This window comes from Protobothrops mucrosquamatus, unplaced genomic scaffold, assembly GCF_001527695.2.
Source record: "Protobothrops mucrosquamatus isolate PMUCROS unplaced genomic scaffold, P.Mucros_1.0 scaffold212, whole genome shotgun sequence".
NCBI lineage: Eukaryota > Metazoa > Chordata > Lepidosauria > Squamata > Viperidae > Protobothrops > Protobothrops mucrosquamatus.
The window spans coordinates 175,822-198,703 of record NW_015386566.1 but is presented as its reverse complement, the minus strand read 5'-3'; the positions used below and the strand labels follow the sequence as shown (position 1 = coordinate 198,703).

The 22,882-nt window shown below is 42.6% G+C and overlaps 1 protein-coding gene across 5 annotated transcripts; it reads left to right on the top strand.

The window, feature by feature from the left end:
* Positions 1-657: 657 nt before the first annotated feature.
* Positions 658-21,433, top strand: IFFO1 (intermediate filament family orphan 1). 5 transcript variants are annotated; one of them, XM_029283746.1, is made up of 10 exons: positions 658-1,460; positions 12,071-12,131; positions 12,217-12,312; positions 12,821-12,961; positions 13,324-13,329; positions 13,761-13,918; positions 14,504-14,624; positions 18,421-18,513; positions 19,949-20,079; positions 20,749-21,433. In XM_029283746.1, the coding sequence occupies exons 1-10, from the start codon at positions 658-660 to the stop codon at positions 20,849-20,851; spliced, it is 1,713 nt and encodes a 570-aa protein (XP_029139579.1). In that variant the 3' UTR covers positions 20,852-21,433. The 5 variants fall into 5 exon arrangements, with proteins under 5 accessions (XP_029139579.1, XP_029139578.1, XP_029139577.1 ...); XM_029283745.1 differs by having other exon boundaries at positions 13,321-13,329; XM_029283744.1 differs by having other exon boundaries at positions 13,321-13,329; positions 18,418-18,513.
* The last annotated feature ends 1,449 nt before the right edge of the window (positions 21,434-22,882 follow it).

Genomic DNA, 22,882 nt, shown 5'->3' with positions numbered 1-22,882 from the left:
TTCAAAAGATTCAGAAGCTAATATTACAAGGGAGTCATCTGTTCCATTTTGGGTTTTCTGCTTTTCAAAGTGTAAATTAAACTCTGCCGCTGGCAAAGGCTTCCAGAGGGGTTGGTTGGTTTTGGATAGGCTCAGCAGTCCGTTCAGCACCCTTTGTCGCTGTTTAGGGGTCTGAGCTGCCCAGCCTTCTGGTCTCCAATAGCTCCGGTGCGAGCTGATGGGGATGATGCAAAAAACGATGGTGGGCATAAAAGAAAAAAGAAAAAAACCACCCGGATCCAACTGCTTTGCCTGAAGAGTCGAGCAATTTATTCGCCAACGCTTAGCGGGAGAAGCTGCAACCCGGGTCCTCCGTTGCGGCAGCAGCGGCGGCCTCAGAGCCAGCCCAGGCCATCGGCGTCAGCGGGCCATCGCGCGGTCGCCTCAGTCCGCCGGCCGCGGCCGCGCATCTCTCCCTCCCTCCCTCCCTCCCTCCCTCAGGACGCCGCACCGTCCTCTGTTGTCCAGCGCCGCATCCCTCCCTCCGCAGCTCGGGGCGCCTTCCCGCCCTCTTCCGCGGCGGGCGGCGGGGATTGGCTGCTCGGGCTGCGCCTCTCCGCCCAGCGGCCGCTTCCCTCCCCCCTTCCCTGTCGCAGCTGCGGGACGGCTGGCGGAGCCATGAACCCGTTATTCGGCCCAAACCTCTTCCTCCTGCAGCAGGAGCAGCAGGGCTTGGGAGCCGCGGGCCCCGAGCAGCGCCAGCGCCAGCAGCTGCCGGCCCTCCTCTTTCTTCCCCACGAGCCCCAGGGGGACGCGCTCGACAGGGAACTGGCCCCGCCGGCTTCCCTCGCCGCCGGCGCTTCCTTCCCGGCGCCGCCGGTCGCCATGGCCCTCCGCAACGACCTGGGCTCCAACATCAACGTGCTGAAGACCCTCAACCTCCGCTTCCGATGCTTCCTGGCCAAGGTGCACGAGCTGGAGCGCCGCAACCGGCAGCTGGAAAAGCAGCTCCAGCAGGCCCTGGAGGAAGGGGGAGCCCGTCGGGGGAGCCTGCAGCGCCGGGACCAAGCCGTCCAGACCGGTTTCATCAGCCCCATCCGCCCGCTGGGACTCTCCCTGACCAGCGGGGCTAGCAGCGGCAGCCGGCCGGTGGGACTGGGCAGCAGCACGTCGAGGGTGCTGAATTCCCCCAGCTGCCACCACCCGGGAGCGCCGCTCACCCCGACTTCTTGCCACTCTCCCTCCTTGCCTAGCAGCGCTTTCTCCGCATCCTCCCGCTTCCTGCCTGGGACCATCTGGTCATTCTCGCAGGCTCGCCGTCTGGGGCCAGGCCTAGAGACTACGCTCGTTCAGGGGCCTGGGGTCTCCTGGATGCACCCGGATGGAGTTGGGGTGCAGATAGACACCATCACCCCTGAAATCCGGGCTCTCTACAATGTCCTGGCCAAGGTGAAGAGGGAACGGGATGAATACAAGCGCAGGTGAGGTGAAGAGGCAAGAGAGGGGCTGGCTGAGGTCAGGGAAGCTGTGAAAGTTTTAAACGCTTCTTTGGGGAACCTTCTGTCCCCCCTGAGTGATCACTGCCTTCATGGGAATCTCCAAAACCGGCATTGGGGGCACTTTCTACTCTGTGAACCCTTGAAATGCTTATCCTAGGTTTAAGAGTAAAAGACAAGGAAGAGAATAGCTTGTTCCGTTATGGCCTTTATATAAACTTGTTTGGTCTGATGCTATTTTAGGGCAGAATCTAAGCTTTTGGAGACTTTTCATTGGAAGAGGAGAATGAAGCATCACTTCTCCTCCTGAGCGCATTGGTCTCTTTCAGGGAGGGGGAAATAGTCGCACAGCCTCCCCTGGGCTTGTTCTTTCTTGGAACCAAAAAAAAAAAACCCCATAAGAAAAAAAAGATCCGGCTTGAAGCATAGTCAGTCTCTTTTGCTTTGCTTTTAAGTCCTCTCTATTTGTGCCATCTCCATTTCTTCTCCATTCTCTTCATGAAACACCACAAAGCTAGGACTGCACAGTGCTCTCCCTATTATCAGTTCCTACCTAACTATTCTCCGGTCTCAGTCACATCTTTGCCACTGGCAGATGCTGGCTGAGCAGAGAAGGGAGAGGAAGGTGCAGAAATTTAACTCTCAGCAAGATCTCAGTATGCAATATCACTGTTAGAGGAGTACTGTATTATTTATATCCTACTGTTGGCACATGTAGCACGCAGGAGACGTGCACAGCTTCGATTTATTTATATTAGCAATGGCTGAATTCTTAGTTTCAGGAACTTGTCACCTACATTTAGACAGTTTCAGGGAATGACAAGAGATATATTTGAACAAATCAATCGAATGTTAGTGGGTCCTCTAACTTTTTCTTTTGCTCAGTTCAAAACAGCTCCTGCAAGTAGGATTTGCTGAAGCCTAACATTCTTTACAGGCTACAAATATGTCTTTACCACACAAGTGGAAAACAGCCAGGAACAGATTTTCAACAAAAAAAAGTCCCTGGAAGGAAAACATTAAATAGCTTCCTATACCAGTCACTTAAGAAAAAGTACAGTTAAATATATAACAGGTACACTTTGGGCTAAGGGAGTGAAGGCAGAGAGCTCATTTGAAGAAATTCTTCCACAGAAATGTGTTCAGTTATTACAGTTACCTAGAGACCCTCTGCAGAGTTTCTCCCTGTATCAGAAGTACAGTATGTGCCATTAGAGGCAGTAGGTCATCCAAGCAAAAGAATCTTCTTTTTTGGGTCAGCCCCATGGTGGCGTGCCCATCCCAGCTTTTCTCTGCTAAGTCATTTTTTTCCTAAAATATTTTTTTCATCCAGGCTTTTCAACTTAGCTCGTCTTCAAATCTAGATTTGTTACTGTCTTTTTTTCCCTTTTAATTAGTACCTTCACCCCTCCCCCCAAAAAACCTTGGGAATTGAGCATCCCACAAACAAGTAAAACCAAGTATTACCATATATACTGTATTTGATAAAGTGAATATCAATCTGAAACAGAAGAGATAAGGAGATATACAGGGCTTGCAATGTTAAACGGGTATTTAAATATACTGAAGTCGGTCTTCCCTTTTTAGACCCTAAAAAGCGTCAGGTTCAAATCTTTGCTCAGCCTTGAATCTCACTGGTGAACCCTTACAAAACTAGTCAAGTAATGTCTGTTGGCAAAAGGAAATTAAGGCAGTAAATTCATACAGAGCACTAAGTGATATGGGTTTATTTGTTTATAGTTAAAGTATAAATATAATGCCAACCATTGTTGTTCGTAAGCCTGTATGTTTGGTTTTGCATAATATGCAAACTGGGACATGATGTTTTATTCAACAAAAGCAGTGTATGAACCTAGTTATGCACATCAGATGGAGACACTGCCCATCAGGGAATAAAAACTTGTTTGCATTCTGCAGCTATATCTAAATATAGAATTAGGTTATAGATATGAGATTCTGGCAATATTAATTTTTTCAGAAGCATTAAATATACAGAAACGAAGACAGAGTAGATTCCTGATTGTTGAAAGTTAGCCAAATTTCAAAGTCTTAGATATTTGTCTATATAACAGAACTGGCAGAGTTGAAAAAAAAAAAGAATCCCATTGCTGATGTAAGCTGAGATATCTTCCACTTTCAGGAAACAATAAAATGATATAATTTGCTGTTTGTGGGCTTTCTTCCTTCACCAATCAAATTACTCAAAGCTGAAATATTATGCCTTCTGCAGTATGGCACACAGTGTTGTCTGTACAGTATAATGATACTGCTGTGCATAAGCAGTTCAATCTACTGTACATTTCTGATATCTATTCTCATTGCTCCCTGCTCAGTTTCAGAAACACTCCTTTGGTTTGGATGTTTCGTTGGAAGCCCATTCTGTTAAAGTACTGCATCAAATAATTGGAGGAGAGTCCTTGGCTCATCTTGTACTGATAGACATACTTTCCAATGGAAGAATCGAATCTGGTTTACCATCCTATCTACATCAATGCTGGATTTTGAACAGTTTAGAGTGGAATCAAGCAAAGAACCTTAGATCTTTATTTGCAGAGAATTGATTTGGCAGACCTCTACTTCACTGAGGATTTTGTGTTAATCCCTTACCATTCCCAAATATTTTACCTCATTCTTCTGCTCTTCTACAGCAGAGATCCAGTATTATTGCCCATTAAGACTGCTTATGCACATGCTGAGATATTGAAATTGGATCAGTCACACAAGCACTTTGGAATTGTCCCTCACCTGAAGGTTGGAACTAATCTCCCTGCTAAATCATAAACGACTCAGCTTGATCCTAAACAGGCAATTGTGCATTTTTTACTAAATGATCAATATTCCAAAGCTCCCAGAAAAATGGCTAGATGCTGTACTACAGCAATTAATATTAAAAATCACTGGATCTGAATAAAAGCCAGTTATGCTTAGTTTCTGTTATAAACATGATGCTTGCACTTTAATCATGTTTATGTCAATAAATAAATACAAGTCAGCTTTCTGCACCAGCATCCTCTTGGCTGTCTGTCCTATAGGGCATTCAAGTGGCCAGTCCTGGATTAAAAGACTAAGATTATGATCTGTCACTATATGTATGCTTTTACCCAAATTAGCAAAATACTTGCAACTAATTTCAATGTGATTGCTATCATTATCTTGAGTTTCATGATTCATTGCTCTTTCAAGACAGTACTGAAGCTTCACTTCTCCCATCCGTATATTGCCTTTCCCAACAAGTTAAGTGAGAGGAAAACAGATGATTGTTCTTGGCAGCGTTTGGATACAGTTAAGTGCTTTGCTCAGACCGAAGCAAGTCCCTTCTCCTGAATCACCTTCCAGAGGCCCTATTGAAAAGTCTAGGACACTTCATTAATATCACATTTCTGGGTTCCACAAACTAGAACTTTACAAATTGATTCCAGTGAAACTTTAGAGTTCAAACATATATGCAAGAACCATGAATCATATTTCTGCTCTTTAACCTGTTATTTGGAATCCTTCTCTGTGGGGCTTGCAAGTGAGAGGTAGGGAGCTGTTGAGGTTGTTGCTGTTGTTCAGTCACTAAGTTGTCCAACTCTTTGCGACTCCATGGACCCCAGCACTCCAGCCCCCCCTGTCCTCCGCTGTCTCCTGCAGTTTGCCCAAATTCATGTTCATTGCATTGATGACACTGTACAACCATCTCATTCTCTGCTGTCCCCTTCTTCTTTTGTCTTCAATGTTTCCCAACAACAGGGTCTTTTCCAATGAATGAGCAGATGAGGACCAGGCACCAACTTCACCTTCTACTTCGTAATTTCATTCATAGGAATTCATTCCTGTGCATTTTTATTTTGTAGGTAATTAACCTACAAATTAACCTACAAAACATATGAACTTCTTGGCGTGTGGAAATGGGGTTGACCAATGACATATTGGGATCTGAAGCAGCAAAATCTGTATAGTGGTTGATAAGAATTTTAATTTTAAAAAATGCAATTAATGTTTCTTGAAAATAGTTTACAGTATTATATTTTAATTAAATAGTATTAGTATTATATAAATATTTCCAATAATAAGTGAGATTAAACTGTAGGGACAAATATCCCCCCCAAAATTTTTTCAAATCAAAAGGCAACTGGACTTTGTTTTCCCTTGAAAATGTTTTGCTTCTCATTCAAGAAGCTTCTTCAGTTCAGTTCAATATTTGTAGGGACAAATATTGTTGGTTCATCTTACATTAATTGATACCTCTAATCTAAACTGTAGGCAGATACTATCTTTCCCAGGTATGAAGAGGGATTATTGGATTAGGGAATATTTTATCACCCTAAATCCTCCTTCTTTGAATCTTGTTGAAAATAGTTGTTGAAAAGGTTCAGAAATAAGAATAGAATCCTCCAGCTCAGTTGAGTGAGAATTCAGATGCAATGTGGGTTTGCATATATATCATGAAATGAAGTCAAGGTCACCTTGTTAGACAATGTATTTTTATCCAGAAAATTGAGTCTGTAGCTCTTTTGTTGAGGCTTGGATAGATCTTTGCATGTTAACCACAAATTGGAGGAGAAAATAAACAATTGTTTCACTCTGTGTATCTGCATCAGATTTCTAAAGCTATCCTTATAAGTCATTCTGCAGTACCGCAATCCTCTAAATTAGAAACAGAAATGCTGTAATTGTGTAGATGCTGCTGAATCACAATTCTCATATGATATGGCAAGGGGTGAAAGATGCTGCAGCAACACTTAGAAAGTATTTTTTTTTATGCGTTTTTCCTAAGCTACAGCTTATGGTACCATATTGTATGCCTTTTCCTATAGCTCCCACGATTCTCTCTGACCCCACCTGTCTGGAGACCACTAGACAGAAAATTCTGCTTTTAGGATAGCTAAAACGATGATGGAGAAGAGTTCTTTCTGCATCTAGCTGTGTTCAGCCCTTTCCTTCAGCATCCAGATTTGGCATGTATGCACATACGCACACACACATGCGCCACCATTCCACACAACAAAGAAAACAACTTGATCTAGGGTTTTCTCCCCTCCCCTGCCTTAGGTAACAATCAAGAGAAATACTGAGTCCATTTTCAGAAATCAGGGAATGAGTTGATGCTTGAGATTCCAGATGTATATTGATTAATCTTTCAGTTTTAACAGTTAGAAGTGCTAAGTGCAGACATAGGATGACTGTGCAGAGTTGATGTCTGCAGAAAAAACAGTCCTGAAATTGGAAGGGATTTTTAAAAGGATTGTAAAATCTCTCTAAACTTAAACTATGCTTAGCAGATAATCATTTAAGGCACATTTATTTTATGATCTAAGAACTTGATCTCCTTTTCATATTTAATAATGTTTATTTAATCTTAGAATAAAGTTTACTGCCTTTTTGAGGTTTGCTTTAGTTATAGCAATGTCTCCGTGAACAAGAGCCTGATTCCCAATGGCTCTTCCTGCCATTTGGAAGCATTAAACAAATTACAAAACCTTGTTTAGAACAGTATTGCATCTAAACTGGGATCTTTACAGTGAGGTGTGAGGATGCAGTAATTCCTAATTTTGACTTGATGAGAGCTAATTATTTGATGTGATTGCAAATTGAGAGAACGTTTGCTTCCAGATCTCCTAACAAGCCAAAGTCAGTATTCAAAATATGTTTTGAGTCTAGCTTGCTATACGCAACAATCCAGAGATTGTGATTTGGTGATGCTAAGACAAATCCCAGATGATGTTTCCTGGTTTGTTTAGATAAGAAAGAGCCAAAACCGAGTAACATACACAAAAAAATTATTTGATTTCCTAACAAGACAGAATTATGAATTCTACTAAATTGTGACTTAATTTGACAATTTATGTTATAAATTTGCTTTGAGTTTGTACCTGCTTAACTCGTGTGCCTGTTTCTCCAAAATCTTGGGGATTATAGTTTTGTTATGGCAATGAGAATCTATTTGCAATCCTTGGTAATGTTTGACTCATGTAGAATATAATAATGCCGAGAAGTTTTCAGAGATTAGTCAACAAATTTAAGACTGCATTGTAAATATGCTCAGAAATGATGATCCTCTTTGCTGGCTTCATTGTGGGAGAACTGAATGTACAAGGCAAATATTAAATGCTGAAGTCACATTGTTCTCATGCTGTGTTTGTGAGGTTTTTTTGACTCTTTAATTGAGACAATACAGCAATGAGATTCTTCCACACATTTATGCATCCATGCAAAGATATATAAGATATGTGAGTAGGCTCACTTTGGCTCTGGGCTGTAAGGGGCCATTTAATGTGGCTCTTGTGGACCAAAACTAATCTTCAGGAATCTGGTACTCATACAGCCATCATTACCAATAGATTGAATCAGGGACTAGATGTGCTTCTAGGCAAGTGATCGCCTTCTCCTTATTTGCAGAATTTAATGTAAAAAGCCAGATAGTCATAGAATGTAATGGTTGGGCATTAGTTTGGAGATCATCTACTGCCACCTTCTGCCTAATTAGGACTATTATTGTAGCCCATCTATATTTTCCCATTCCTTCTTTTTTATTTCTATAAAATCATTCATTTAGCAGAACATGTCAGACCAGTTGCACAACATAGTCTATATGGGAATTTACAATTATGTACTAAGTTATTGCGCTATAAATCTGGGAGCGTGTTAGAGCCAGGACACAGGGAATAAAAAGTGCTGTTCAGAGGGGCTCCCCTGAATTGGATGCAACTGATTCTGAAGACCTTTTAGAGTTCCCATGTCTTGGTTTCCCTTTCTTCTGAGAGTATGATGTCTTCAGGGAATTGCACTTTGTTGTGTGGAGAAGAGAGCTATGCTGGTTGGTTGTTGTTTTTTCAGTTGCTTTGGCTCCATTGGGAATTGGTTTCCTCCCCCCCCCCTTTTTTGGTGGGGTAGGTGGGGAAATGTGAGTGATGAGGTCAGTTCAGGAAACGGTGTGTTGGTTGCCCTCTGCTTGCTTGGGCTGTGCAAAGTGGGATGGAGAGACTGTTGCAGTAAGACTATTATTAGGCAATGGTGCATTGCAGATGCGAATGGAAACCTGGTGGGGAGGGCAAAGAGAAGTTGAGGCTGAATGTAGAAAAAGAAGGGAAGAAGGCTTGGCTTATTCTTCCAGTCTGATTGGTTTTGCTCTTTGATCAGTGCTCAGTCCATTTCCACCCGTTAATAAAACAGGAGTGAAAAAGTTGAACACGGGCCATATCAATTTTGGGAGGGACCTAAAGAACATGTTCTCATTCCAGAAACCCAATGAAGTAGAATGATTTGCTAAAGGTAGAAGTTGCAAATAATTTAAATCAAATTTGCTGTCTTTTTGTATGTATGAAAAGCCAGCATCTGACATTTCGTCACTTGTGCTTTTGAACATAACAAAGAGAGTCACTCTCTATAAGTATAAGCAGCCTCAGTTTCTCCTGTGCCCATCTCTTTGTCTGGTGGGGGAGACGGGGGGAGGGAGGGAGGGAGAGAGAGATAGACATGTGCAGTTTCCTGTACAGTTTTTCATAATATAGGAATCCTTTTATATTTCAAAAGAACAGCAAATTGCTATGTTCAAGAGTTGCAGGTGAATAGAACATGACTTGGAGATTTTGTTGAAATACACAGCAGAGTATTTGTAGGGGGAGATTGGAACTGGACTGGTATACCTGTGCACCCACATTTTTTAAGTGGATATGTGATAATTCTAGCCATTTGTCGCTCCCTTAATATTTCCCACAGACTCTTTGTGTGCATGCATGTGTGTGTGTGTTTACTTCCTTCTTCATGCCCTCAACTTGAGTCATTTTTTTATATATTCTGCTCAATTTTCTGTGTTCTTTCTCTGTGAGTAATCATCCATTTGTTTTGATCCTTTAGGGTGGGGTGAATGGCAGATTTTTTGGCCTACAGCCTACAGGATATTTGAACTGGACTTTGCCAAAGAAAAAAATTCCACTAAGCAAGACAAAGTGGCCTTTAGTTTTAGATGAAAAAGAGCAGTTTAAAATGGTGTTAATTTTATGCAGTGTTTAAAAAATGTTCAGAGTGGGAGGGAAGAGAAAAACTGGCATACTAGTTTTGTGCTGTATCTCCTGACCAGATTCCTTTCCCTCTATTGAGTTTCTGAGAATGGTGAGATGGCTTTGTTTCTCTCTTGGGTCATTCATCTCGTGGCCTTGCAACATAGATCAACCAATTCAAGCAGCACATATTTTCCATCACACTTGCTGTGTTTATAGCATTCTGCTTCTCTATGGAGATCTAATATATGAATCATAAAGTAGCTTGGTTGGTCCTTAACAACTTTTATATAACTGAATCACAGAATAACAGAGTTGGAAGGGACCTTGGAGGTCTTCTCATCCAATCCCCTGCTCAAGCAGGAGACCCTATATACCATTTCAGACAGACCACTGTCCAATCCCTTTTTAAAAATTTCCAGTAAAAGAGCACCCACAACTTCTGGGGGCACTGATTAATTGTTCTCACTGTCAGGGAATTTCTTCTTAATTCTAGGTTGGTTGTCTCCTTCATTAGTTTCCATCGGTTGCTTCTTGTTCTGCCTTCAGGTGCTTTGGAATAATAGGTTGACCCCCAGAACAGATAAGACATGGGGTCAATTAACAGATTCTTAGAAGCTATCTTCATCATAAAATGCTCTCTTCAAAATTGCAAGATTCTCAGATTGGAAAGAAATTTCAGAAATGCTTGGAGTCTGCTTTTTATAGGGAAAAATTCTCCCATTGGATCCAACTAGAGCTTTGGGGTTTCCCAGCCTGGAATAAAAGGCAAAACTAGATGACTACTTGGTTTCATTTCTACTCTGAGACTTCATGGTGCAATGTTTGTATTGTAAATGGACAATGTTATTTGCAGCTCAATGATACGGTCCTTCCAAATATACTACATTCAATGATTTTCAGCAGTTAAGCAAATATGCAAGGTCTAGACACCTTATTTACATATAGAGTACTGGCTCTAGCTACTACAGTCCACATAGCAAATTTATTTAATTTAGCTTCCACTCTTCAATTTACATCAAACCTCAGGGCACTAATCGTGTTAGATGGGACTATTCTGGCAAACTATATTAAAATCTTCACATATTGCAAAATCTGCCTCCCTTGTTTTTTAATTTAGTTATTTATTATTTATTTATTTATAAAATTTATAGGCCGCCCATCTTACCTCAAGATAACTCTTCGCTTACAATTTCTAATGATACTGTTGTGATTTTGTGGTGGGATTTAAAAAAAGTTAGAAACATTCCACAATTTCTTCCAGTATTTATTTTGTATTTAAATCAAAACCAGTTTTTGCTGTTAAAAAATATTTTATGGTATATTCTATGTCCCCTCCCACATGTTATTGTTAAGAGAAAGTTAGTTTGGCAAGGGCCTAGTAGACTAAGCAATTTGAAACCTACATCTATAGAGTAGCTACATTCTGTAACCTGTTGTGTAACATATGCATGTTCGTGTACATTAGGTTGCATAATTTCTCCCAATTCTTCTGTATGTGGGGGGGGGTGTGCATGCTTGCGCGTACGCATATGCCTTTTCATCATTCTTGGCTTTTAGTGTCTGTATGGATTACAGTAGTCCCTGCAGCTTTCTTGGCAAAATATTTAGAAGTGGTTTGCCATTTTTTTTCTTCCCAGAACTGAGAGAGCTGACTGGCCCATGGCTGGCTTTTTGCCAAAGGACTAGGATTCAAATCTCCCTACTCTTGCTTGTCTGCCTTAACCACTGCACCAAACTGTCTCTCAGTGTTAGCTTCTGATAATTCACATGACACCTCATTCCTGAATGTGTCTGTGTCTTTGAGCTGTACTTTTTCAAGTCTGTTGTTACTACAAAAACTTGCTTCTTATTGTCAGATGAAAAGTGGTCTCTGCCCTTGTTTATCATGGGCTGGAATACAAATATGCATTTCTGGATTTTTCAGGTTCTCTTCCTTCCTACTTAAGTTTTTTTTGCTCTCTTTCCTTTATAAAGTTGCATTTGATTGACATTTTCTCCCAAGTCCAGAGCTTTCTACTATTCTGCCAGGGAATGTGTTACAACAAAAAGGAATTGCTTCAATGTAGACAAAGGCTCTTCTGGCTGATTTAATACCCTATGGAGATTAGAATGGCTATGAAGCATTTGCTCCAGTTAGTTGGCATTAGAAAACTGATACTCTGTAGGCCAGAGACAGCTGAGTGCCAGGTATAGATGCGGAAGAAAGGAGGGGAAACTCCTGTGTTTAGACATGCCCATCGGCCTGATCCAGCATTGCAGGGATGAAAGGCGGGGACCATCTGTCATGACCATATATTCTGAGCGTGCTGCAGTTGCTAAACATAGTTTGTGGTTACTCTTCTCAATTGAGAGGGGGAGAGTAGCCAATGAATCCAGATCAAGATGAGATAAGCATGTGGGGTGAGTCTCCCACCTGTCATAGGAACAAATTCCAGTGGGGTAACCGTGCTTATTTGCAGCACTTCTGTTCTCTAGATGACATCCATTTAAAGTTCCTCCGCTGAGACCAGGTTGCGGTGGGGAGCAAGGAGTCGGGAGGGTGGCTTTTGCATCATGGCACCCTCTGGGGTCCAATCCATTGTCATAGCCTTGGCCTGTTCGACTTCTCAGGTGGGAAGAGGAGTACACATTGCGGGTTCAGCTGCAGGACCAAGTGACCGAGCTACACGAGGTAAGGGCTACTCCTTTTCTTCCCACTCTCTGCAGCCTGCCTTTGTCTTGGTTCCTGTTTTCATTTATCTCCGTCTCTCAACCAGGAAGCCCAAGAAGCAGAAGCATGTCAGGAGGAGCTGGCCATGAAGGTGGAGAAGCTAAAAGCAGAGCTGGTCGTTTTCAAAGGACTGATGAGTAATGTGAGCATGCTATTCCCAAGGCATGCCTGTACAGGCTGACGTGCCCCCCCCCATTTAACTCCTGATGTCGTTCCTGGCTCTTCTCCCAGGCTTTGGGCTAGGGTACCCTTATTGTACCCTTATTGAGATGTGTGTTTATTCGTGTCTGGATTCACCATCGTCTTTAATGTTCAATGTTTCTATCCTGATTTGCATTTTTGTTATGTTGTTTTAATGTCCTGAGCCGCCCAGAGTCAACTGGAGTTATGTGGTGTCTTAAATCCAAATATTGAAATTAAATATTAAATTTATTACAGGGCTGGAAAGAGACAGCAAGTGAATAACTACAGACAGTCATAATACTTGGAGATCAATCAAATGCCTGCCTATAAAACATAATGCCATACACAATTGTTCCCTTCCCTACCTTGTTCCTAAATGAGACCTCCAAAGCAGAACAATTTGTGCTAGGGGCTACAGAGAGCTTGGCCTAATTCTTCTCTCTTTTGTTTCTTCTGCCTGTGTTAAGAATCTTAGTGAGCTGGACACCAAGATCCAAGAGAAGGCCATGAAGGTAGACATGGACATTTGTCGACGTATCGATATTACAGCTAAATTGTGTGATGTAGCCCAACAGCGCAACTGCGAGGACATGATCAAAATGTTTCAGGTGAGAGGCGCCCAATTCCCTTCCCATCTGGAGCCAAAACATCTAAGGGCAAAGTCCCGATCACTCTGTCTTCATTCCATGTGTTCACCTCTGTCTATGGGAGAATCAGGCAGGCATGTTGAATTGGAGGGCAACTCCCACCGAGGGAGCCCCAGAACGTCTCTCCATCCAGTTTTGGTGGGCCGTCTCTGGGGAAAAGTTGCCGGAGAGGAAGACATGGTGCAAAATGTGTGTGTCCCTCTAACACCGTCTCTCTCCTCTCCTCCCCACCCTCTTTCTCTCTTTTTCTATGTCTTATTCACTTGCTCACTTTCTTGCACTATTTTGCACACATTCTTCTTTCTCTTCTTCCTTTACAGAAGCAGTTGGTTAGTTGTTTTTTTTTCTTCATTAAGCTGGAAAAATATCCAAGTTAGACGCTTTTCTTTAAAATAAAACTTAACTGCAAATCCTGGCATTTTTCTCCTTCTCCTTATGTCTTGTTTTGACCTCTTGCCTCCATCTCTGATGTGTGATTTGAGTTCTAAAGGATGATTCCCCCATCCGATTCCATCTTCAGCTGCTTAGCTTTTAATTTAAAAAATAAGGTTTCTAATCTTGCATTTTAGTCATCACATCATCTTTAACTTGGTCATAATAAGCTTCTCTCTCTCTCTCTTTCTCTGTACCTATCTACCCTTTTCTCTCTTTCTCTCCCATCCCATCCCATCCCATCCCCCTTTGCATCTCTTTTCATCCATCCACCTATGATCTCCAACCCAACTTCGTTCTGTAGTCTCTGCACTTGTCTCCCATTAAGGTTCCAGCTACAGTGGGTCGGAAACGGGAGCGAAAGATGGTCAGTGATGAGGACACCTCCCTCTCTGAGAGTGAGGCCCCCAAAAAAGTAGAAGAGGAAGAAGAGGATGAGACCACTGCGAGCATCAATGAGGAGATGCAGAGGATGCTGAATCAATTGTGAGTGAGGCCTGCCTGTAGCGGGATGGGGAAAGAGAGGCACCAAACTCATTTTCAGGAATTGCCTATCCAATTTCTGAAAAAAAGCTTTTTAAACAACACTACTGAATTTGAATCTTGTTACTGTTAAAAAAAGGGGGCCATTTAAAAAAAAATTAAATATAAGAGGCTCTTCCTTTATCCTGCAACTTTGTCTTGTAAAATTGAATGACTCTCCTGTGTTTTGGAAAGGAGAATGGTCCTCTATACAGTCTGATCTATTGTGGGACCATTCAAGAATTACATAGATGTTTCTTTTTGGAGAAGCCAACTTCATGCTGGAAGCTTTCCATCTGTGTGTGTGTGTGTGTGTGTGTGTGTGTGTGTGTCTGCTGGGAAAGAGGGACTGGTACCTAATTGCTGTAACTCCTGGATTACATATGGCCACCACATGCAAGAAACATCCATTCCAGAATTAGAGAGGGCTGGAAGGTTTTCCCCAAACCTGGCATGTCTAACAGGAAATTGGAAGAAAATGTAGCAGTCATTTCTCTTGTGGCATTTTTTTAAACTTATTCTCTCCATTGATTTACAATTTATCCTCAGGAGGGAATATGATTTTGAAGATGACTGTGACAGCCTCACCTGGGAGGAGACAGAAGAAACACTGCTGTTGTGGGAAGATTTCTCTGGCTATGCTATTGCTGCTGCTGAGGCACAAGGAGAGGTAACATATGGCTTCTGTCTTCCAAGCAGTCATTTTTGTCATCTCCAGATTCTGCCCCCTTCACTTCTACACCAGGCCTCTCCTATTGTTTACTGGGTTCTTTGACTCATTTCTATACCGTGATGGTGGAGCCATGGTGGTGCAGTGGTTAGAATGCTATATTGCAGGCTAACTCTGCCCACTGCCAGGAGTTTGATCCTGACAGGCTCAAGGTTGACTCAGCCTTCTGTCCTTCCAAGGTCGATAAAATGAGGACTCAGATTGTTAGAGGCAATGTGCTGTTGTTGTAAACCACTCAGAGAGCGCTGTAAAGCACTGTGGAGCGGTATATAAGTCTAAGTGTTAAACGCTATACTGTGCATTTTAGGATGGTGAGGAGGGCTGTGTGTTTGGCATACGTTCACAGGTGTACAGAACACACGTCAGATTATTTAAAGTTGGATTTCCTGATCATGGGCAATCCCTTCATTATCAAGATTTTGCCCTTGCTTTGAGGTAACATAAACTATGGCCCACAAAGAAAGGAGGAAAAATGCCTCTTCTTGGGAAGTTTATTTATTTCAAACTCCATAACAACTATGGGCAGCTCAAAATATAATAAACAGAAAAATCCCCCACAATGCAAAGCAAAATGGGATCTACCTACTCTGTACAAAAATGCAGACCAAGACACAGCCAGCTAGGGGCTCCATCCATCTCAGCCTAAGGCCCAGGGAAACTACCAGGCCTTCTAGGATTTACAGAACACCCTCAGAGTGGAAGGAACATAGATTTCAGGTAGAATCACATTCCAGAGGATAGGTGCATATAGTGCAGTTTTCAAGCCTCTATACATTCTTTCTTTCATATTGCAAAGTATTGCTATCTGTTCATATGCAAGTGAGTCCATCTGCCCTCTAATAGAGAAATGCTGTTAAGAATAGCCCCAGAGCTGCTTATACAGTAATGATGCACTTGTCAGCTGATGCAGAAATAAGTTCTCAGACAAGGATTCTATGTATGTGAAGGGTATAAAGTTAGAGCTGTCCACAATGCCAGATTATGGCTTCTTTTCTATGACATGAAACTCAGTCTTTGTAGTGTGTTTGTAGAATTGTTTTGTCACTATGCAACCAGCAGCAATAAATTAATCATGAATATCTGATACAATATAAAAACAATTTAAAATTGGTATAAATTAGCTCTAACTGAAACAAAAATCTAGCTGAAGCAGGAAATTTATTTTCTGAGATGTAAAGAGGAGATGCTATTTCATACCTTGGGAAAACCTAACAACAGCTTTTCCAATATTCCTGACAAATGGACCTCAGAAAATGAAAATCTCTTCATAAGAGAGCCTTTCCTGTTGTTGTTGTTGTTATTATTATTCAGTTTATTGCTGATTTATTTATTAATGTATATCCCTCTTTTCCTCCAGGAGGTCAAAGTGGCATAAATAGATACTTCCACCTCTATTTTTTTCACTACAGCCCACAATGCTGGAAAGTAGGTTGGGCTGAGTGAGTGACTGGTTGAAAGTCACTCAAAAGCTTCCATGGCTGAGATCTCCCCAGGGTTAGTCCAACTGCTTAACCATTGTATCACACTGCTTCTCTGTTGGTTGGTTCTTTATCTATCTCATTTACATAAATGCGATAGATAAACTAACAATAAAAAATAAAATATAGATAAATGTGATAGATAAAAAATAAATGTGATGAGGGGGGGAATTGACATCCTCGACTCCTCCCTTCAGGATGCCACCATAGAGCATTGCATCCCAAAATAACTAGACACAGAGACAGTTTTTTCCTTGTGCCATCACTCTGCTAAACATTTAATTTCCACAGTTCTGTCTTATGTTTACCCTGTTTCCCTGAAAGTAAACCTGCCCCCAAAAGTAAGCCCCAGCTGATTTTGGGGGGTGGGCCTAATATAAGCCCTCCTCCCCAAAGTAAGTCCTACTTAAGGGCCTGCAAAGATGGCCTGCCTGTGATGAGGTGAAGCCGATGGGGGAGGGGGGATCTGACCCACGATACTGGTATACCGGTTCCTTACCTCCGCCCAGCTTGTTCCGCAGCTTCATGGCAGCGGCATTGGGCGTGATGCACGAGGTGGGAAACGGCCGTGTTTGGGGGACTACCGGTAAAAAAAAAAAGTTCAGTCAGACTTTCTAACTTCTTGAGATCTTGTGAAAAGTTAAAAAGTCTGATTTGAACTTTTTTTTTTTTTTTACTGGTAGTCCCCCAAACACGTGGCGAAGGCTGAGAAGCGAACGGAAAAACGCAGTGCAGCTGAAAGGCAGGTTAGTAAAAAAAATGCTTGGGGGAGGCGAGGGCATCTGGGTGGGGGCGAGGGCGGCAACCTTACCCTGTATGGCTTCAGCAGGTTCTGGCAGATGGAGGGAAGCAACTCCACCCCCCCCCACATCAATCTTACCCTGCGCGGCTTCGGCAGGTGTCTGGCAGGCGGAGGAAAACAACTGGTCTGCCACCATGCTCTCGCAGCTGTGTTGCTTCTCCACCCCATGCACAGGCCCCGCCCCCACCCCTGCGCGTTGTACTGGTACTGGCAAAAAGTAAGCCCTCCCCGAAAGTAAAACCTAGTGCTTACTTCAGAGCCCAAAAGAAAATAAGACAAGGTCTTACTTTCGGGGAAACAGGGGTAAGTGTATTATCCATGTGGTATGACTGTATTACTTTTATCCTTCTCATCTGTTCTACTACCTTCTCTATTGGTATCATTATTATGGTTATTATTATTATTACTTTGATGTTTTCCATGTACACTGAGAGCTTATGCACCGAAGACAAATTCCTTGTGTTTCTAATCAGACTTGGCCAATAGAGAATTCTGTTCTGTTCTGTTCCGTTCCGTTCCGTTCCATTCCATTGCTATCTAACTCATAGAACAGGCTTCTGTTCTGTTACTCTTAGCATCTAGGCAGATTAGAGAGGTAGCTAGTAATCTGTGTGGATGTTTTAATAAAGTCATAATGTGCTTTCAATATTTTGTTCCAGTTAGCATTATAGCTACCCATTTTTAAACCAGTTTAGAAAAATAGTGGGATGAGAAAGGAGGCCTAGGTAGAGTAATGATGAAAGTGCCAAGTTGAGGCAAAGTTTCAATCTTTCAATCAGGGAATTAATTGGGTGCATTTAGTTCATATATTGTTTCCTTCTCTATCTTATGAGAGGATAAAACGGGGAGGTGAAGGAAATCTCTTTCAGTGTTTTGCAGGAAGTAAAGGTTAATATTTTGGAAGAGATGTCTTGAAAGTATAGAGCAAGATGCAAAAGCAGTTGAAGATTTTAAAGAAAATGAGGATAGGTTCAGTTCTGATTGCTCCAGATTGCCTGTACTAGAAATGAGAACTCGGTTTCCCAAGATTGCTTCCCACCTCCCACATTTTTCAGTGTTGCTTTTAGGATCTTGAAATACAACTATACATTGTTGTATAGTCCATGCGAAGTTTTGAACAGTTGTGCGTATATTTTTTTGAGCCACCTCCAGCTGTGGCCTCTCTGCTGCAAAAGAGCTGGGAAAGTGATCTGTCTGATGCCAACCAGCAAGATCACGGTTGAGGCAAAGTGACAAGGGAACAATCCTGATTTACAGCTTGAATTTAGCTTACCCAAACTTACGTTACACTAACTCTCAGGTGAAATTGCCTTTCTGGAAACAACACAATAAATGACTTTTAAAAGAGAAATAATGGTTATATGGGCTGTTCTGCCATGTGATAGGAGTGACTCCTTCTATACCTTGGTTTTAATGAATGGCATCTGTTCTCTTTCTCTTTCTCTTTCTTCAGCAGTCAGATGACAGTTTGGAGAAAGTGATCAAGGACACAGAGTCACTCTTCAAAAGCAGAGAGAAAGAATACCAAGAAACCATTGACCAAATTGAGGTGGGGAAAGAACAATATCCGTCAGGTTTGGAAGCAAGAGAAACAAGTTGCCTTCACCTTATCCAATACAAAGCTTGCAAACTGGCATACTTATTAACATTGGCATGTACTGGCTTAGAAAAGCTAGATGACAATGGCAAAAAGAAAAATAATAATGAAAGAAAGCAGTGAAATCCCTCTAGAAAAAGAAAAACGATTACTGAAAAGGAAAAAAATGAAAACCAGTGTGTGTCCTACTTAGATAAATTACCCACGGAAACTTGCCAGTTGGCTTACACAATGCATAATGTGGTTTGATTTTGACCTAGAATTATGTATAAAGCAGCTTCTGATATGTTTGGCATATCGTGGTTAAAACAAAATGTGTATTGGTACAATGTCTGAACTTTAAGAATTCCAAAAGCACTTGTCTAAAGAGGAATATCCTTCGACGCTGGATGTCCAATTGTTGCCGCCACAGATTTGAGTTGCAATAAAGTTTTGGCCAAATGGAAGCTCTCTAGAATATAGAGTAGCCTATTTCTTGGTCACACTACTAGAGCATGGCTATGATGAAATCAGTTTGTATATACAAATGGAAGAAGCATTGCAGTGAAGGACAACCACAGAGGAAATTATGTCTGTCTGTCTGTCTGTACCATGTTTCCCCCAAAATAAGACCCACTCAGAAAATAAGCCCAACCCTGATTTTTAGTGTTTTCCTAATATAAGCCCTACCCCAAAAATAAACTCGGGGATGGGTGGGCGTGGTCAGCACAGGAGGTGGCGAGCCTGCAGGGGCCAACAGTGTTTGGCCGCAGCCTAGGCGGCGCAGGTAAGTCCGAGTGTGGAGGCAGAGGTGGGGGGGAGGCAGGTGATCTGGATATGCTGCATGGCCGCCTGGCTCGCGGGAGGCTCGCAAGATGGCACCGGCAGCAGGTGGAGGTGGGGGAGCAGGCGATCTGGATGTGCTAAGCAGCCGCTTGTCTCACAGAAGGCTCACGCGAGGTTTGTGCAAGCCAGGTGGCTGGGCAGCGCGTCCAGATTGTCTGCCTCCCCCCCTGCCTCTGCCTCCGCACTTGGACTTACCTGCACTGCGCCAAGGGGTCAGTGAGCTACAGTGGCTGCTGGACACCGTCAGTCCCTGCGTGCTCGCCGCCTGTTGTGTGTGTGCCGGGCGATGGGTCACCCAGCCGGGTTGATCACCCTGATACTGTGTTTCCTTGAAAATAAGCCGTAATGTGTCCTTTGGTGCCACCAAAAATAATAGACCGGGTCTTATATTCGGGGAAACATGGTTCGTATGTGACAAAGTTGAGCTACAGAGTGGGAGAAGAGAATATATGCCTGGCCAGCAACATAGGTACAACCCACCCTTTTGAGAGCAGCAGGAGATAGCGTAATGTCCCCAATATTGTTGGCAGAATAATCCTCTTGTTGCTACCCTTTTATTTAGCTGGAATTAGCAACAGCAAAGAATGACATGAACCGGCATCTGCATGAATACATGGAGATGTGCAGCATGAAGCGTGGGCTGGATGTGCAGATGGAGACATGTCGTCGCCTCATCACCCAGTCTGGAGACAGGTAAGTGCCTGTGGGGTTGGGGACTATGGTAGTGTAGGGTGTAGGGCTCATATGAGCTCAGACAGCACTAAGAGGTGCAGAAGGGTCTAAGGGTGAGACCAGGCAACATGGATTTCTGGAATTCTCTTCTCCATTAGGGGAGCACATCGAAGGGGGGGGAGGGAATGGCAAATTTGAGCTGGATTCTGAGTGATTGGCTGTAACCCCCCCCCCTTGCAGACTTGCGGGAGTTGTGTTTCGTGCCATGTGTCTCTAGAAGGTGATGCAGTTTTGTCAGATGCAATCGCTGTGGAACAACAACTTTCATCGGAAAAAGGAGCACCACTGATCGGCCAGGCTTTTGCACTAGCTTATGGGACAATGAATTCAATCAGCACTGGGCTGGGGGAAGACTTTTGGCTTTCCCGTCCAACTGTAATCCTAGGCTTAGCAAGAAAACCAATGAAGCTCCCTCCTTGCCGACCTCAGTCTCCTCTTTGTGCTCTTCAACAGCGTCCACTCTAGTTATGACGCAACCCTAACATTTCAGCCAAGTCTCTCCATGCAACCTGTGCCCTTGTCTTATGGCCTGATGCTTCTTGAGTCCTGTGTCTGACCCCTTTGAGGCCTCTTCCCTCTTTTCCTAGCCCTAGTGCCCATGTGACCCCCCCCGCCCTTTTTTTCTTTCAGAAAATCTCCTGCTTTTACTCCGGTACCGAACTGTGAATCAGCCCCAAATGAGGAAACAGAGGAGTCCGATCATGACCTCCCAAGTGATGCCTCGATAAGATAATGAGGGAGGCTCTGTCCCCTCTGCGTGTCCCCCTCCTGGCCCAGGAGTGTGAGCATATTGAGGGGAGACTTGTCCTAGCTAAAGCTCTGAGGGACAGAAAGGAGCAAGAAGCTGCTCCTAAAAGTCTGCCACTCATGCCCTCCCTACCTGAAGGTGGAGCCAACCAAGATGCCCAGGGCAAGGAGATGTCCCAGCTCTTCCCCATCCCTTCCTACTTCTTCCTTCTTGCCATTACTTGTGTGGGGAGGCTCCCATCTAACTGTATCTGGCGCCCTGAAGATTTGCCTTATGAAGCCCCGTCTTCCTTATGTGACTGTCCTCCCACTGCTATATATAAGCAGGGTCTGCCTATCTCAGCAAAACTGAACTTTCTCTTGGTGCCAAGTGGACCGAAGGCGGGGCTAATAGAACCCTCCCTCCAGGCCACAATGTACACAATAGTGACAGTCTGTTGTTGTGGGGACAAAGAATGAACCCCCATCCCTTCACCTCAGCTCTGTCCTTGCCTTGCTTGGCTGTGCTCTCCTAGTGCAGAAGTCATATGTGATGTGTTATGTCTGGAAATAAGAATATTAAATGGTTACCTTCCTTTTTTTCAACAGCTGTTGTTAGTGAGTTTGTTTCTGAAATGTGTGTCTCACGTAGCGAAGTTTTGTTTTTTTTAATAAAATTTTTATTAATTTTTATAATTAAACAATAAGTAATATGATGCATTTATAACACAAACATACACAAAAAAACCCAATCCAACTCAATACATTATCGGAAACGCTCGGCAGTCCCCGACCTGCCTCCGCCCTCATCCACTTGCCTTACCTTCCTACCTCTAGCCCACAACCTCTCCACCTTCTTCCTTCCCCTTTCTACATCTCCCCTCTTCCTGACCACCTCCTCGAGTGCAAGTCGGGGTACTAACCGAGCATTTCCTCTTATCAATACAATTATTATTAACATATGAATACATCAATTTTGTTTTAATACCCCTAAACCCCTTCCCCCCCCTGAGCTTCCCGGAACCGAATACAGGACTAAAACAGATCATTCCAAATCTAAATTACAATTTAACTAAACAAATATAGTACTATCAGTATATACCTACTTTAACTCTAATAAGGCAATTAAATTAATTAAAATTAATTAAAAACCAGTATATCTACTCCAAAACCTATATAGCATTTAATCACTCCATACATCTAATATAATCTATCTACATTTAAACTTTACATAGTTTTCCCTTGCATTTTACACTTAAATTTTCCCTTCACTTTCTTCCTTCTCCAATCTATACTTTCAATAAAATCTTAAGTCAATACCTCCTGCTTCACAGCTGGAAAAAAAATAAAAATAAAATCCCAATCTTAATTTTTTACCTCTTTCAGAAAAAAAAGAACAAAAAGCTCTTTACAAACATATAATAAACTAATTTGTTCAATTTCCATAATAAAGTCTCATTTCCAGCATTTATCCATCTTTTGGCTTACAGAGCTTGCTAAGCATTCCTTGCATGTCTGTGGCAGCAGCTCTCTTTGGCCTCGCCCCACCCACTGGCTCCGAAGGCTGTGGATATGTTATAGAAACTGTTTCTTTTTGTTGCTGTCTCTCTTTACGCCTATAAGCAGCACGGGTCATCCTTTGCTCCTTCTGAGGATCTTCTACTGATAATGACATGGCCCCAGGCAATTCCACAACAAGTTGCTCCATCAAATCTTCCTGTGCTTTAGATGTCGATGATGATGACGTATCAGCTTTCAGGACCGACATATAAAAATCTCTGGCTTTTTGAACAGAGTTTAATCTGTGTCTGGTCCCTGCAAAATTTAATATAATACCCAAAGGAATTTCCCATCTGAAAGGTATCTGCCGCTTCTTTAACTCCTGAGTCAAGAATGTAAAATCCTTTCTTCCTCTTAAAATCTTAGAAGGTATTTCTTTTAAAAGTATAATATCTTGTGTGGCAATTTGAAACCTCTGCTGATAAAAAAGCTGTATGATTTCATTACGACGTATTCTTGTAGTAAAATAAACAACCAC

Bases quoted from the DNA above. Each gene is read 5' to 3' on its own strand.
- IFFO1 (XM_015813998.1), top strand. From the start codon at position 658: ATGAACCCGTTATTCGGCCCAAACCTCTTCCTCCTGCAGCAGGAGCAG. The intron at 12,132-12,216 runs GTAAGGGCTACT...TCTCTCAACCAG, and splicing joins AAGTGACCGAGCTACACGAG to GAAGCCCAAGAAGCAGAAGC. The intron at 12,313-12,820 runs GTGAGCATGCTA...GCCTGTGTTAAG, and splicing joins TCAAAGGACTGATGAGTAAT to AATCTTAGTGAGCTGGACAC.